Source organism: Pleurodeles waltl, chromosome 4_2 (genome assembly GCF_031143425.1).
Source record: "Pleurodeles waltl isolate 20211129_DDA chromosome 4_2, aPleWal1.hap1.20221129, whole genome shotgun sequence".
NCBI lineage: Eukaryota > Metazoa > Chordata > Amphibia > Caudata > Salamandridae > Pleurodeles > Pleurodeles waltl.
The window spans coordinates 37346974-37361263 of NC_090443.1; the positions used below are offsets into that span (position 1 = coordinate 37346974).

General features: G+C 46.3%; 1 protein-coding gene across 4 annotated transcripts in view; it reads right to left on the reverse strand.

Moving 5' to 3' along the window:
• Positions 1 to 1856: 1856 nt before the first annotated feature.
• The window catches only part of ACVR1B (activin A receptor type 1B), a 76145-nt gene continuing 63711 nt past the window's right edge, over positions 1857 to 14290 (reverse strand). For all 4 annotated transcript variants that reach the window (XM_069230530.1, XM_069230532.1, XM_069230531.1 and 1 more), the window contains exons 7-9: positions 13850 to 13974; positions 13505 to 13635; positions 1857 to 5197 (exon numbers count right to left, since the gene is read on the reverse strand). In XM_069230530.1, the coding sequence (XP_069086631.1) occupies positions 5072 to 5197; positions 13505 to 13635; positions 13850 to 13974 (382 nt within the window). In that variant the 3' untranslated portion in view covers positions 1857 to 5071. The remainder of the gene's footprint in view (positions 5198 to 13504; positions 13636 to 13849; positions 13975 to 14290) is intronic.

Below are 14290 nucleotides of genomic sequence, written 5' to 3' on the forward strand. Positions count from 1 at the left end.
CTGTAGTACCTACCTTTGAGGTTTCCTAGTACCCCTAGCTCCCCTCTACACATTCTACTTACCTAGGTGGGGGTCCTGTGTTCGCATTCCATTTTTTTTTTTTTTTGTATATGGGTTAGGCTCCCCTAGGGTCAATATTGTCTAATTGCATCTGCACTGTTTTTTATTACTTTCTATGCCCATTGCTGATAACTAGTGTATATATTTAGTGCGTTATTTACCTGCTATGGGAGGGTTGCTTCTCTAGTACTTTTTGGTATTGGGTCACTAAAATAAAATACCTTTATTTTTCTAACACTGAGTGTTTTCTTTCATGTATGTAAGTGCTGTGTGACTACAGTGATATTGCATGAGATTTGCATGTCTCCTAGATAAGCCTTGGCTGCTCATCCACAGCTACCTCTAGAGAGCCTGGCTTCTAGACACTGGTTACACAACATTAATAGGGGATACCAGGACCTGGTATAAGGTGTATCTCAGGTACCCACGACACACCTTCCTACAGTGGCTGTTCCTCAAGTTCAGTCCTGGATCGACTTCAGTTTTGCTTTTATAACCCCACCCTACGCAATCTCATTTGATTTATTTTACCATCTTTATGCAAACGACACTATCTATTTTCCAACCTTTTTCCCCCTCCTCCATCCAAGTAAATCTGAGTGTCTTATAACTATTCATCAATGGATGGCACTAAGACGCCTCATCCTGAACTCATCCAAGATGGAGGTCTTATAGTTTCCTTCCTCAACTGCACCCATCTACCTGCCTAATTAATGAAAATGATTCATGCTTCAAAACCTCTGATCTCTTCCTACTGTTATGTAAATAGAACCTCAAATTGCAACTACTCGAGCTGGCACCGTATAAAGCACTGATAAATTTGTGGATAGACACTAAACTGCACTACTGCAATGCTACCAAATGATTATTCTTCCCACTGGACAAAGAGCTAAACTTTGCTACAAAAACACTGTGTGCACCCCTACCTCTATCACCCATAGCAACGGTTTGCAGCATAAATTAAATAAAAATTTACTTTTTCTCATGAAAATATCAATGGCTCATCCCCCCGGTGACTACTCAAGGCACCTAGATTCCCATTCCCACTCATAATTTACAGTCCATCAACAAAAAACCTCTGGTCTCCCACAAACCACTCTGTGTCTCGGCTTTTTGCCTATTATGAACCTTTCTCTAAAACTCTCTTACACCAGTATTCTGGCGAAGGTACTCTAACCAGGAGTTTAAAAGCCTTAAACATCATTTCCTACTAACAGAAGGCAAAAGTGGATTACCGTTCCTCAGGCTCTTCAAAATGTTCCAGATATGTTCACGTTTGCTTGTGTTTCTTACTAGTTACAGTTCTGTATTATGTCTGTCTTCGTTGTTACTGTCCACACAATATCACCGACAATCAAACCACTGACACCTAATATGCTATGTACAGTTTTTTTGTTTTTTTTTTAAACACAATTTCCTCTTAAATGTTATGGCTTTGAGATGTAGATGTCCGACCACGGCAAGACATGCCACACAAATAATGACTAGGACAAACTTTTAATGTACAGCAGAGATTTGACAGCCTTTGTCTTATATTAACAAAAGATTTTCTATCTTACAACTTATTTACATTTGCATACTGAGGAGGTAAAGTGTCAAAGTGGCTAATTTACAGTCCATTGTAACAAAATGTACAAAAAAACAAACCAAAAAAGACAGCAGTATCAAGAATGCATTTTCCTGTAGAGATTGCAATACACATTGGAAAAAAAGCATGATCTTTCCCCCTCAATAAAAAAAACTCCCCAGTGGGTTGCAGCAGCACCGGGGATGAGTTTCCCAGGCACGTATTGATCCTGCTTGGATCACTGCCTTCTCCCAACCAAAGGTTTTGAGAAATTAAGGAACACACTGCACCACAACTCATAGCTGGTGTGGCTTTTCAGTCAGTAGCTTTGCCAGGCATTTACACCTTGCACATGGTCAACGAAGGGGCGCTTAACCAGGTCGGCGCCCTTGCTAGACAGAATGTCTAGTTCCAGATTCTGTGTATAATGCGGTTTCTGTTCTGTTGGGCACAGAACCGCTGTATGAACCTAAAGTGTCATATACAGGGATGAGACACCCATAAGTTGGCATTTTTTTTTTCATGATGCGGCAGCACCGTACAGTGTTCAGGTAACAATAAGTTGCACAAGCAATCAATTAAAAGGATTTGTAGGTGCAGCAACATGTCCAGACACAAAGTACCAGGCTGGGGGTTGTAGTTAGCATTTTTCAGTTAGAGTGGTTCTTGTCCATAGTCACCACATGTTGATAACTGTCCTAGAACCTCTAAATACTGCATCTGTGCCACAATTTCTGGCTTGAACTGTTCTGGAGTCAGAGGGCATAAACAAAACATTCACAAATGCCCCAAATCTGTACTAATGGCCAAAATATTCACAGTCCTACAAAGTTGGAAAGTGCCCTTGAGAGGCAGGATGAGGCCAAGATTTGCATACAATGCGGCAAACTCCTGAGCACGTCATCAATAGTCCTGAACAGACATACCACCAAGTGGAAACAAGACTTTAAGGAACGTGAATGATGGAACAATGTGCACAGCTCCAACCTAGCTAAGAACGGGCTCCAGGTGCGAGTACAGACTAGTGTACGGTTCTGCGCTTTTGGTTTTGTTTTGATTTCTTTACAAACCATAGGCTGAGAGGTAATAATTACAGTTTTTTTGTTCTTTTTTGTTTTTTTATACAAAGAATTAAAATATTTATTAAAAAAAGTTAAAATCCAGACCCTCTCAAAAAATAAAAAAATAATCAAACCACTCCAGTTAAAATTTATGGCTTCAGAGTTATTGTAGTGTTGACGTTAAACAAAAACTTTCCCTCCCCCCTTCAACCCAACCAAACTTCTGTATCACATCCTGAGTTCTGTTCCAACCTCAAACTGCTCCACTTCACAGCAGAAGCAGCTAAAGGTCATTCCCACCTGAATAATACTACATTATATTAACAAAAAGAAACGAGATTCATGCACTGCGCCATCAAACATTAACATCAATGTTTCTTAAGTACAGGAAAAGACAGAAGGTCACGCATACCACTTACGTGCTGCCCAGTACCAAACACTTGTCCTGCATTATCCAGCACGTGTTTTGTGGCTATCCAACAGACTGTGTAAAATACTTAACATCTGTTTAGCCAACACCCAACATGTGTGCAACTGAAATCATAACAAGCTCTACAGTACCCAGAAAGAGTTGCTTCAATACAGAGCACATTTAGCAAATGCCCTGCATGCTTTCCAATAACAGCTAAAACCACCGTGTGTTCCTCATAGCCAACATGTTAATCCAAACACAACATGGATTTAGGCACAAACCAGAATATTTTAGCCAATAACCACCACCTCTTGAGAGACTGCCTAGCACCCGTTTAGCTAACCCCCAAACGCATTCTCCCGTACCCAAAACAGCTTCAATAAGCAGCACAGCTTTAGGTAAAATTAAGCACGTTTGCAATTTACCACAACATATGTAGCCAAAACTTGATATGTTTCAGTCAATAACAAGTCTTTAACTAGTACCCAAACACGTTTTCCCACTTCAGCATATGTTCAGCCAATAATCAAAACGAATTTAGCCAATATTGAACACATATCCGTCAAAAACGACTACGCATATAGCCAACAGCCAGCAGGATTGATTCAATTAATGGACATAATCATGCCACGGTTACCTCCGAGATTTCTTTCAAGTGGCTAGAGTCTGTACTGTCTTGCTACACACTGTCAGGTCTAGTTTTTCAGTTGAGAAACATTCCCAGCCCATCACGTTTGCAGCCTGTCTTGGGGGTAAACAGCAATATGGCAGGAGGAGCTGCAAGAATGGGAATTACCTGATAACTAAATCATAGACATCCACACAGAGCTGAGGTAAAGTGACGGATATGGAGACCCAGAGTGTACGGAACGGCTGCGAATGGCTCACCAATCCCTCGATCCCTCCCCCCCTCCCCAAAACACCCCCCAGCCAAAGTCTTGCCCACCCCCTTGGCCCCACTGATGAGCAAAGTCTCTCCCCTCTTTTGCAATCTGGTAGCATCATATCGTGGGTATTCCAAGCATGCTATTCATAATTTGGGGCACCATATGGCTCTGTTGACTCTTTCCAAAAGTGGTAGCGTCAGACCACAGGATGACAGGACATCACCCGTCTCAGAAGATAGCGTTGTAATGTGGTTTCGGTTTACAAGCTGGTAATGTTAACGACTGCGATGACAGGGAGGCAGCATTCTTCGGGCGCTATTAGTGGATTTTGCCCTCTCCGAAAACAAGGTCTCATCTTACGGAAGTGAGCAGAGCACCTCTTTCCCATCACTTCCCACCGCTGTGACAAGGAGCACACGAGTCTGAGTTGGAGCTACAGCATGCACACAAGCTCACACGAACACGTATGACGTGCGCACCCACAAATGCACAAAAGGCACACACGTGGCGAGACGGGGGCACACACCCACACGCATGCTTGGACGCGTGGCTTACACATAATTGACCTGCCAGGTTTCCAGTTTTTGAGGCTTCCAAGCAAGAACGACACGTTTCACAAAAAACAAACAGAGCGCTCATATTTAGTGAATGGGAAGCTTGCTGCCGCCTGCATGTCACATGCCAGTCAGTGGAAAACGTCAGATTAGATGGCATGGCTTTAAGAACCCACCAGGTCATGGCATTTGGGCACCGGAAGTGGTTTCATCTTGTTTATGAATGTCACCTATGCGATGGATTGTAGCCTGAGTCAGCGCCAGTCGGCCTGGATTGACTGAACAACACTGGGAATCCAATCCGGAAATTCAAACAGAGTCAAGTACGGAGATAACCCAAGAAAAGCTATTTCCAAGTCGCCATGCTGTTAGGAAATTATAAAAGGTCAGTCTCCAGGCCTGAAAGAATAAAATGTGTGCTCTTCCTGCTGGTCATGGGTCACCCTATCCACCCCCTTGTCCAACTGGGATTCAGGCAGAAGCACGAGGTAGGCCCCAGCACAGGTGTACGTGATCACGGCAGATCCGCGTCAGATCTTCAGGTCCTCATGCACGCTCAGCTGGGAGAGGGTTTTCTTTATGCGCAGGGCCGTCAGCCGTGCGGCGCCATTAGCGTACCAACACTCGCGCATCATCTTCCCCATCACTCTCAGAGCCTGTTCGGAAACAAGAAGAAATTAGGATGCTATTCTGTGGAGGGAGAAGTATTTCAAAACAACCAAAAAACACTAAAATACGCTAAAACACTCATCTGATAACCATAAAAATGGCTGCCCGAAAGTGCACATTCAACCAGAGTGCATTCTTACCGCTGAATTGGACGTTTACTGATAAACTCAATGGTACTAATTTCACTGGTATTGACTGGACCTACCGGGCCGGGTTAGGCATTGGATGCTGAAATCCACCAAGCTGCCAACCCTGCAATGCTGGATAAAAAAAGGGTCACCCGGAAAGGTACAGCCACCTATATTAAAACATTCCCAGACACCAACCACTGCAACAGAAGCCCCCGCTAGGCTTTAAGCTATGCCACCACAATCCGCTCTCTCTTCTCTGACCAGTCCGGTAATGCTCATCAGTAGACTGGCACTGCTGCACTTTTTACGAGCACTTTCAAGAGCTCTTGGTGCTGTTAAAAGTGGTATATGAAATCCTAATAAAAATGACCTGAATTAAGAAAAGTGGTATATATAAAGTGCACACCAAATCAGATTGTGGAAGGCTATTTATTTACTAAACATATTTGTAAAGAATTACAGAGAGCTCTCCAAAAGTAACATTGAAGCTGTACGAGTAATATGCTCAGGCATGGTAACTTTGGCACTTTACCTACCCCTCAGCGTAGGATGTATGTGTGTTTTCTGTCAGTCCATAGTGGGCGGGGGCGACCCCCCCATTCCTTCCATCGTTTGAAGTAGGTTTCCTAGGCTCAGCGACACCCCCACCACACCCCCTGTACAAGCGGATACCCAGCAACACCGAATCCTGAACTTGACTGGTGTGGCCTGTGGCAACCTGCCTCCAAACCCATCTTGTGACCGCAAGCAAAGCCCTCACACAAACCTAGACCTCGAGAGATGAAGGTTGTTCCCTTTGATTATTCAGGGGCGACAGGAGGAATAAGAAGGAAAGCTGGAGGCTGCCTAACAACTTTAGATGTCGTGTGAAACATTTTGGACTTCACAGAATACCCCAATGTAAGTTGATGTCCTGTACTTTGGACTTCACTGGAGGCAGCGACCAAACATTGTTCAGAAGTTAAATAAACGTTCACAGAAAGATTAAAAAGGGGGCATTTCTCTAAGACTATATTCCTTTCCCTAGCCGAAAGACTCCCACTAGCAACAATAATTGAAAACACAACACTAGGCTATGCTCGTCATCTATGCCAAAAGCAAATAATGTTCCAACAAAGGGAGCGGCTGTTCCATAATTAGAAGGTACAATTATCATTTCTGAATCCTGCTTGATAGGCTGGCTTCCAGTGCTGTAGGGTCAACCATTCCTAGACAAACGCTCTTTAGGAATGACGATGAAAAATATTTTAGTACCCGCTATTGTGCTTATGGAGCCCTTTACATTACTACCACCTTTGTGTAATTTTCACATGGCACCAACATGTAATATTCTGAGGGTTTCAGGAATGCTTCTAGTGTACATGTTGATGAAAGAGGACTGTACATGGAAAAAGTATGAAGTATCTTGGAACGTGGCAAAAACAAGTTCACCAACACCTGTTAACCCAAAGTAAATAAAAATGACCTTTATCCAGTTTCACGAATTGGCGATCCTATCTGCACAGTTAATATACCACTTAGTTGTCTAGTGCAATTCAGCAGTCTCCTGCCTTAAGAGGTAAAAAATCTGTAGATTAATCTATATTTTTTCACTAACCGGACTGGGCAGGCTAAATAGGGGGTTGACCTACTTGGCCTTTAAAGAAGCTGTTCGAACTTTGATCTTGGCAAAACTTCATTACTACAAAGCTCTGTAATACAGAACTGGGAGAAACCAAAGAGCTAGTCACAGTCATTCCACTTGAAGGCAGCAAATAATGGCTACTGATCTCAATTCTTGGAGCTGATTCCAATCAAGTCAAAGACTGCCGGTTACACATAGGGTCAGATTTAAGGTTCTCTCCATGAAGTTCAAAGGCATCACAGGACCAGAAAACGTGACAAGGTACATACTTCAAGAGTTCAGGTCTTGAAAAAATAGTGAGGCGTGCTAGATGTTCTATATATCCACTGAGTAAATGATTTCGATTTTAATTCATTGTGTGTAAGGAATATGTTACTTACCTTATAAGCATCTGTTTGTGACATGTAGTGCTGTAAATTCACATGCCCTGCATGCTCCTGCCATCTAGTGTTGGTCTCAGACTTGAGCAACTTGTTTTTCTATGAAGACTTTAAAGTCACGAGGTATAGTGACTTTTCTTATGACTGGTAATGCACATGGGTACCGGCTCCATTGTTAGATTGTTTCTGCACAGTGGGTGACAATAAAGATGGAGCATAATAAAAGAAAAGATAGATGGCCATGTGGAAGAGAAAAAAACGTCTGCAACAACCAGATGGTTCCATGGAGGAGGGTGGGAGCATGTGAATCTACAGCACTGCATGCCACAACAATTGCTTCTGGGTAAGTGGCATATTCCATTTGTGGCATGTGCAGTTGTAGCTATACATGCTCTGCATATACTGTAAAGCAGAGCTCCGTATGCTGTGGCTAGCTGGAGGGTGTTGCAGAGGACTGAAAAAGTGTTTGTAGTACAGCTTGGCCAACCAGTGCCTGGTTCTGTGCTAAGCCTTCCATACAGTAGTGTTTGGTAAACGTGTGGAGTGGACCAAGTAACTGCCTACATAGGTCAGCTATGAGGATGTTGCCAAGGAAGTCCATAGAGACCCCTTCTTGCGAGTAGAGTGGTCTGGGTGTGGCAGGGAGTGGCTTTAGAGTAGCTAGTTTGAATACATTTGACAAGCCATCTGGCTTTGCCCCCTTTGGACACGGTGTGACCTTTGCGTGGTTCAATCAATGTAACATACGAGGACACGTTTGGGGGGGGCCTCTCTGTCACAGGTTTTGGTTGTGGAAGGAAAACCAGCAGCTCAATGATTTGTTTGAGGTGGAACGGAATACAACTTTTGAGAGAAACTTTGGGTTGTTCTAAGAACAACCCTGTCATTATGAACCTGGAACCTGGAAGAAGAGTTCTTGCAGAGTAGGAGCTTGAAGTTACCTAGCACGCCTTAAATACGAAATGCAACCTTCAATGATAGATACTGTAGTAGGCACAAGTGTTGGGGTTTAAAAAGGAGAGTCCATGAGTCGAGTAATTACAATACTGAAATTCTAGACTAGGGCAGGAGGAACCCCAGGAGGGTGGGGGTGGGGGGGGGGGGGGGGGGGGGGGGTGGGGGGTAAATGACTTGTCTGAGTCCTTCCATTAAAGCTTTTATTACTGGGACCCTGAAGAGGGAATATTGCTCTCTGTTTTGCAAGTATACGGTGTCTGCAGCTAAACTGAGGATTATAGAACAGTAAGCCAAACCTGATCTTTAAAGGTGAAGGATGCAGCAAACTATATTTTGTACTGCTGGCTTGAGTGGATCTATGTGTTTTGGAAAGCAATAGTGAATAAAAATTTTCCACTTGCCAGCACTGCAAGTGCCTGTGGTGGGGTTAACTGCCTCTTTGAAGATAGACACACGTTCTAAAGGGTGATTAAAGTAACCAAACTCTAAGATCTAAGGAGCAACATCCCAATTTGAGCTGCCTGGGGTTTGGATGCCTGGGGTTTGGATGCCTGATGAGTCTTGGTTCTGCATAATATCTGCAAGATTGGGTCGTTTCTTGTGAGGGACCATTGATAAGTCTAGAAGGGTCGTGAAACGGTTCTCTGGCCCTCATGGGAGCCACCAGGATAAGGGCGAGATAAATTTAGCGAAAGTTATGAACCAAGTACAGAAGGAGTGGGAGAGGCAGAAAAGAGTAGGTAAATATCCCTGACCAATTCATCCATAGTGCTTTCCCCCTTGGACCATGGGAACCTGCAAAGACAGAAGTATGGGAGTAGCACTTGAGGATGGAGTGCCCACTCACGTATTTGATGATCCATCCTGCTAAGCAGGTCTGCAAAGTCGTTGTCCACTTCTAGGAGGTACTCCACTAGCAGATATATCCTGTGTTGGAGTGCCCAGCGCCACATTTTCTGTGGCAGCGCTGACAACTGCAGAAACGGTCTACCTCCCAGTTTTTGCAGGTAATACTTGGTTGTCATGTTGCCTGTCTTGATGAGGGCCACCTGTTGCTACACCTGATTGAAAAACACCTTGAGTTCCATCTGGATAACCAGCAGTTCTAAGTAACTGATGTGGAGGCCTCACTGGTGGGGCATGCACATGCCCTGGATAGTGGTATGCTGAAGAAGCACCCCCGTAGCCCGTATGAGAAGCATCTGTACTGATGGTCACCTATGGAACTGGATCTAAAAAGGGACCTGCCCTGCATAAGTTGGCTGCAGTTCCACCACTGCAGGGCACAATGGGAGCTGGCTTAATTCAACACCAGCTCGTCCCATTAACCCTCTGCTTGTGACCATTGTTTCACCTGTAGAGGATGCATGTGTAAGCTTGCATGGGGGAGTGTGGCACTATAAGAGGCCATAATGCCAAGGAGGCGCACCACTGTTCTGACTTAAGCAGTGACCAGGCTGAAAAAGAGGCAGTAGTAGTAGCAAGCATGGACCTGAACTTGGTTGGGGTAAGCTTTCCTAGTGGCTGTGTTGAGAACTGCACCCAGGAAAGGGTGGACCTTGAGTATATTGATGGTGAAACTTAAATCAAGCAGAATGTCTATAGTGGGCTGAGTGTGGGAGACACACAGGCCCTCATTATGATATTGGTGGTAAAAACCGCCTACTGCTGTGGCTGCCAAAAGACTGTTGCCGCGGCTACCAGCCGTCCGCCGTATTATGACCACAGACAGATTTCCGCCAGAAGAATGGTGGAAATCTGGCTATGGCCGTGCCGGCAGATGGCGGTAAGGTGGCTCTGCTGCCAGCGACAGCACCACACCAGCAGACTGCCGCCGGCTGTATTATGACCCATAATACGGCCTGGCGGTGTTCTGCTGGCAGACGCTGCTGCTGGTAGCAGTGCCCTGTCCCGTCTCCTTCCAGAGGACCCCATGAACACAGGTAAGTGGGTGCTCCAACAGGGGAGGAGGGATGGGGGAAGGAACTGCCTGTCACAGATAGTGCCTACTGCCATGGTTTTCATGGCGGTAAGGAAGCCACGGCAACCATGGCGATAGGCGGGGTCATTATCCCGCAGGCGGTACAGTGATGGCCGCCGGGCTGGAGATTGATATCTCCAGCCCAGCCGCTGCTACCGCCATGGCAGTCGGCAGTACATTGGCGGTTTGGCTTCAGCCAAACCGCCAATGTCATAATATGGTGGAAAGTACCGCCAGCCTGTTGGCAGTACTTTCCACCATATTACCGCCAACCGCCAGGGTCATAATGAGGGACACTGCTGCTTGTTTGAGCTTTGACCAGTCAGTTGTCCTGGTAAGGGAACACATGGACACATCTTCTTCTGAGGTAAGCAGCTATCATGGCAAGACATTGTGGAAAATCTCCGAGGGTTGCAGTGATCCTGAAGGGCAGCACCGGGAAATGATAATGGTGACCACTTACTACGAACCGCCGGTGGTGACAATGAGCACGGGGGATAGGTATGTGTAAGTAAACAGTGTTAAGACCGACAGTGGTCATGAAGTCACCTTCTTGCAGCTTGGAAATGACATCTTGCAGGGACCATATGGACAGCTCCAACAGGATATACTCGCTGAGAGGCCCGAGGTCGAGAATAGGCCTTGGTGTCCTGCCTTTCTTGAGTATGAGGTGGTATGGGGAATGCACCCCTGTGCAGCGGTTGTGTAGTGGCACAGGTTCTATTCCTCCTCGAGGATAAGCGTCGGTACCTCCGCTTGAAGGAGGCACTGATGTCCTGTGGAGAGGTTAGGTCTGTGGCGTGGAATGTTTGGTGAGGATGCAGTGAGACAGTATCCCTGTCAAATGATGGAGAAAACCCACTGGTACGAGGTGATTTCTTCCCACTAGGGAAAAAACCCCAATAATTTTCCTCCAACAGGTGGAGAGTAATCGGGGAAAAAGCAAGAGAGTCATTGCTTTTCAGGGGCGGCCCCTTTGACCGCACCTTCTTGATACTGGACAAGAATAACCGACCATCAGCTCACCACCGCCCTCGCCGCCCCCACCATCTCACACAACGACCCAAACACCGGAGCTCGCACCTTCCACAAATGGGTCACCGTCTGTACAAACACCATAGCTCCCCTCAAAAAGACCACCACCCACGCAAAGAGGGCCAGCTGATTCACCCCCATACTCCGAGAATCGAGACGCACTTGTTGCCGCCACAGCAACTTCAGAGCTGCCGCCACAGCAACTTCAGAGCTGCCACCACTGCACACCACCAACTCATCAGAATCACCAGAAAGAAGGCTATACAAGACAATCTACTCACAAGCACACAACAGAAAGGAACTCCTCAGCATCATCAAGGAGTTCGACCAACCAAACAGTGAAACAACAGACATCCCACCCTCACATGACCTCTGTGACAGACTCAACACCTACTTCCATCACAAAATCAAGACCATCTACGACAGTTTCAACAAGGACAACCTACGCGAAGAACCCTCTCTACCAAACCCCAACACCAACAAACCAACAATATCCACCTCGACACCCCTCTCCACCGCAGATACGCTGAAAACAATGAAGTCCATACACTCCGGGGCCCCCACGGATCCATTCCCCCCATCACAACTTCAACAGAGTTGCAGACACCATCGCCTCCAAGCTCTGCCTCACCATCAACCACTGACTAGCTGCCGCCACCTTCCCAGACGACTGGAAACATGCTGAAATCAACCCCCTCCTCAAGAAACCCTTGGCAGACCCCCACCGACATCAAAAACTTCAGGCCCATCTCCCTACTTCCATTTCCTGCAAAAGTCACTGAAAAAGCAGTCAACAGCCAACTCACCACGTTTGTAGAAGACCACAACATCCTCAACATCTCCTAATCCGGATTCAGGTCAAACCACAGCACCGAAACAGCCCATCTGGCTGCAACAGACGACATCCGCTCCCTACTGGACAAGGGAGACGGTGGCACTCATCCTACTAGACCTCTTGGCGGCTTTCGACATAGTCTCCCATCACAACCTCATAAGAAGACTCCACAAAGCTGGCATCAGAGACAAGGCCCTCGACTGGATCCAATCCTTCCTCTCTGGCAGAACGCAACAAGTGAGACTCACCCCCTTCCTCGCAGATCCCACACCCACCACCTGCAGAGCGCCCCAGTGATCCTCCCTCAGCCCCACGCTGTTCAACATCTACATGGCCGCGCTAGCCACCCTCATCAGAAGCTATGGAATAAACATCATCTACACCGACGAGACCCAACTCATCCTCTCCCTCTCCAACGAACCCGACAAGGCCAGACAACTTCCACGAAGGCATGGAAGCAGTCGCCAACTGGACTGAAACAGCTGCCTTCAACTCAACACAAACAAGACAGAAGCATTCATCGTGGGCCCTCAACCCAACGCATGGAGCGACTCCTGGTGGCCGGCCACCCACCCTTGAAAACCCGCCCACCCCGGCCAACCAAGCCCACAACCTCGGAATCATCCTGGACACCGACATCAGCATTAACCATCAAATCAACTCAGTCACTTCCACCTGCTTCTGCACCCTCTGCCTCCTAAGCCAGACCTTCAAATGGATCCCCTCGAACATAGAAGGACCGTCACACATGCCCTCATCACCAGCAGACTGGACTACGGCAATGCACTCTACGCTGGAATCAACAAAAATACTCACCCGCAAATTGCAAAACATCCAGAACGCAGCTGCCAGACTGGTCATCGACCTACCCCGATACTACCACATCTCACAACACCTACGTACACTGCACTGGCTCCCCATAGAGAAAAGAATCACTTTCAAGATCCTCACCCACGCACACAAAGCACTCTACCCCCCCCATCCCCCCCGAGCACTGAGATCCTAACGAGTGAGTAGGTGTGCTCTATAAGCACAAATTGATTGATCGATCGATCAATATTGTTGCTCCTATAACCTCTGAGTAACCTGCTTTGACTGCTGCTGCTGGAAAGTGGTGGACAGGTCAGGAGTGGTGTTTTTATCCCACCGTCTGTACTGGAGGGCTACAAAAGAGCCTCTGGACAGTCCCCAAATGTTTTCCTGTTGTTCCTACCAGCAATCCAGACTCTTTCAGTCCAGAATGTGGGACTACTGACAATCTACTGATCCCCAACTGTATCACTCCAGCCCACTGTTCTTTAAGAAGGAAATCAAATGAAATTTAAACCACAACTGCGTTGCGTCCTCATACCTCATAACTCTGCCACCAGTTCGGGATGTTGGGTCGCAGCCTCTGGTCACATACCACTTTCCTCATCTCCTCAATGGACGGGTCAGAGGGTACCAGGTCGTAGTATGGGAGCTGGTATTCTTCGTGGACCCCTTGGGAAGGGTGGAAAATGAGCGAGAAAATAAACAGAAAGAGCACAATCAATTGATGACACATTGGAAAGCATGCAGCAAGTTGTGTAAGCTTTTCTGCACTTGGGGCCTACTTGGTAGAATTTGAAAATGGGGAGTAGTGTGAAGGATAAAATGCTTAGGAAGATGTCTGAAGGCGTTAAGAATGTAGGTGTGCTTAGCCATCCTATATTACCTCCTGCGTTGCAACGGCGAGCAATCTCCCAGTAGACCAGTCCAAGGGCATAGATGTCGGCACATTTGAAGGAATCAAAGTGTTTCATGTTAATCGTCTCGTCCAGGACTTCAGGAGCCATGTATCTGAAGGACACAAAGGAGAAAGCCACAATTTCAGCATTAGCGAGAGCACGAGGATCGCAACACTACATATAATATCAAAATGAATCTTAGGAAGCTTCCCCAGTCTCGAACACAATTGAAAAAAATAAAAACCTGCCAGAGCTAAAAGCTAGTGGTACAGATTTTCACCTGCTTGGATCCGTAGTTACTCCATCCACTTTGGAACAGATGGTAAGCCTTGCATTAGTCGGTTATTGGACACCATCACTTCAGCTACTACTAGATTTAATTTAAAGGCTGTAAGGCATAATTGTGCCAGCTTCACAAGACCAGCCCT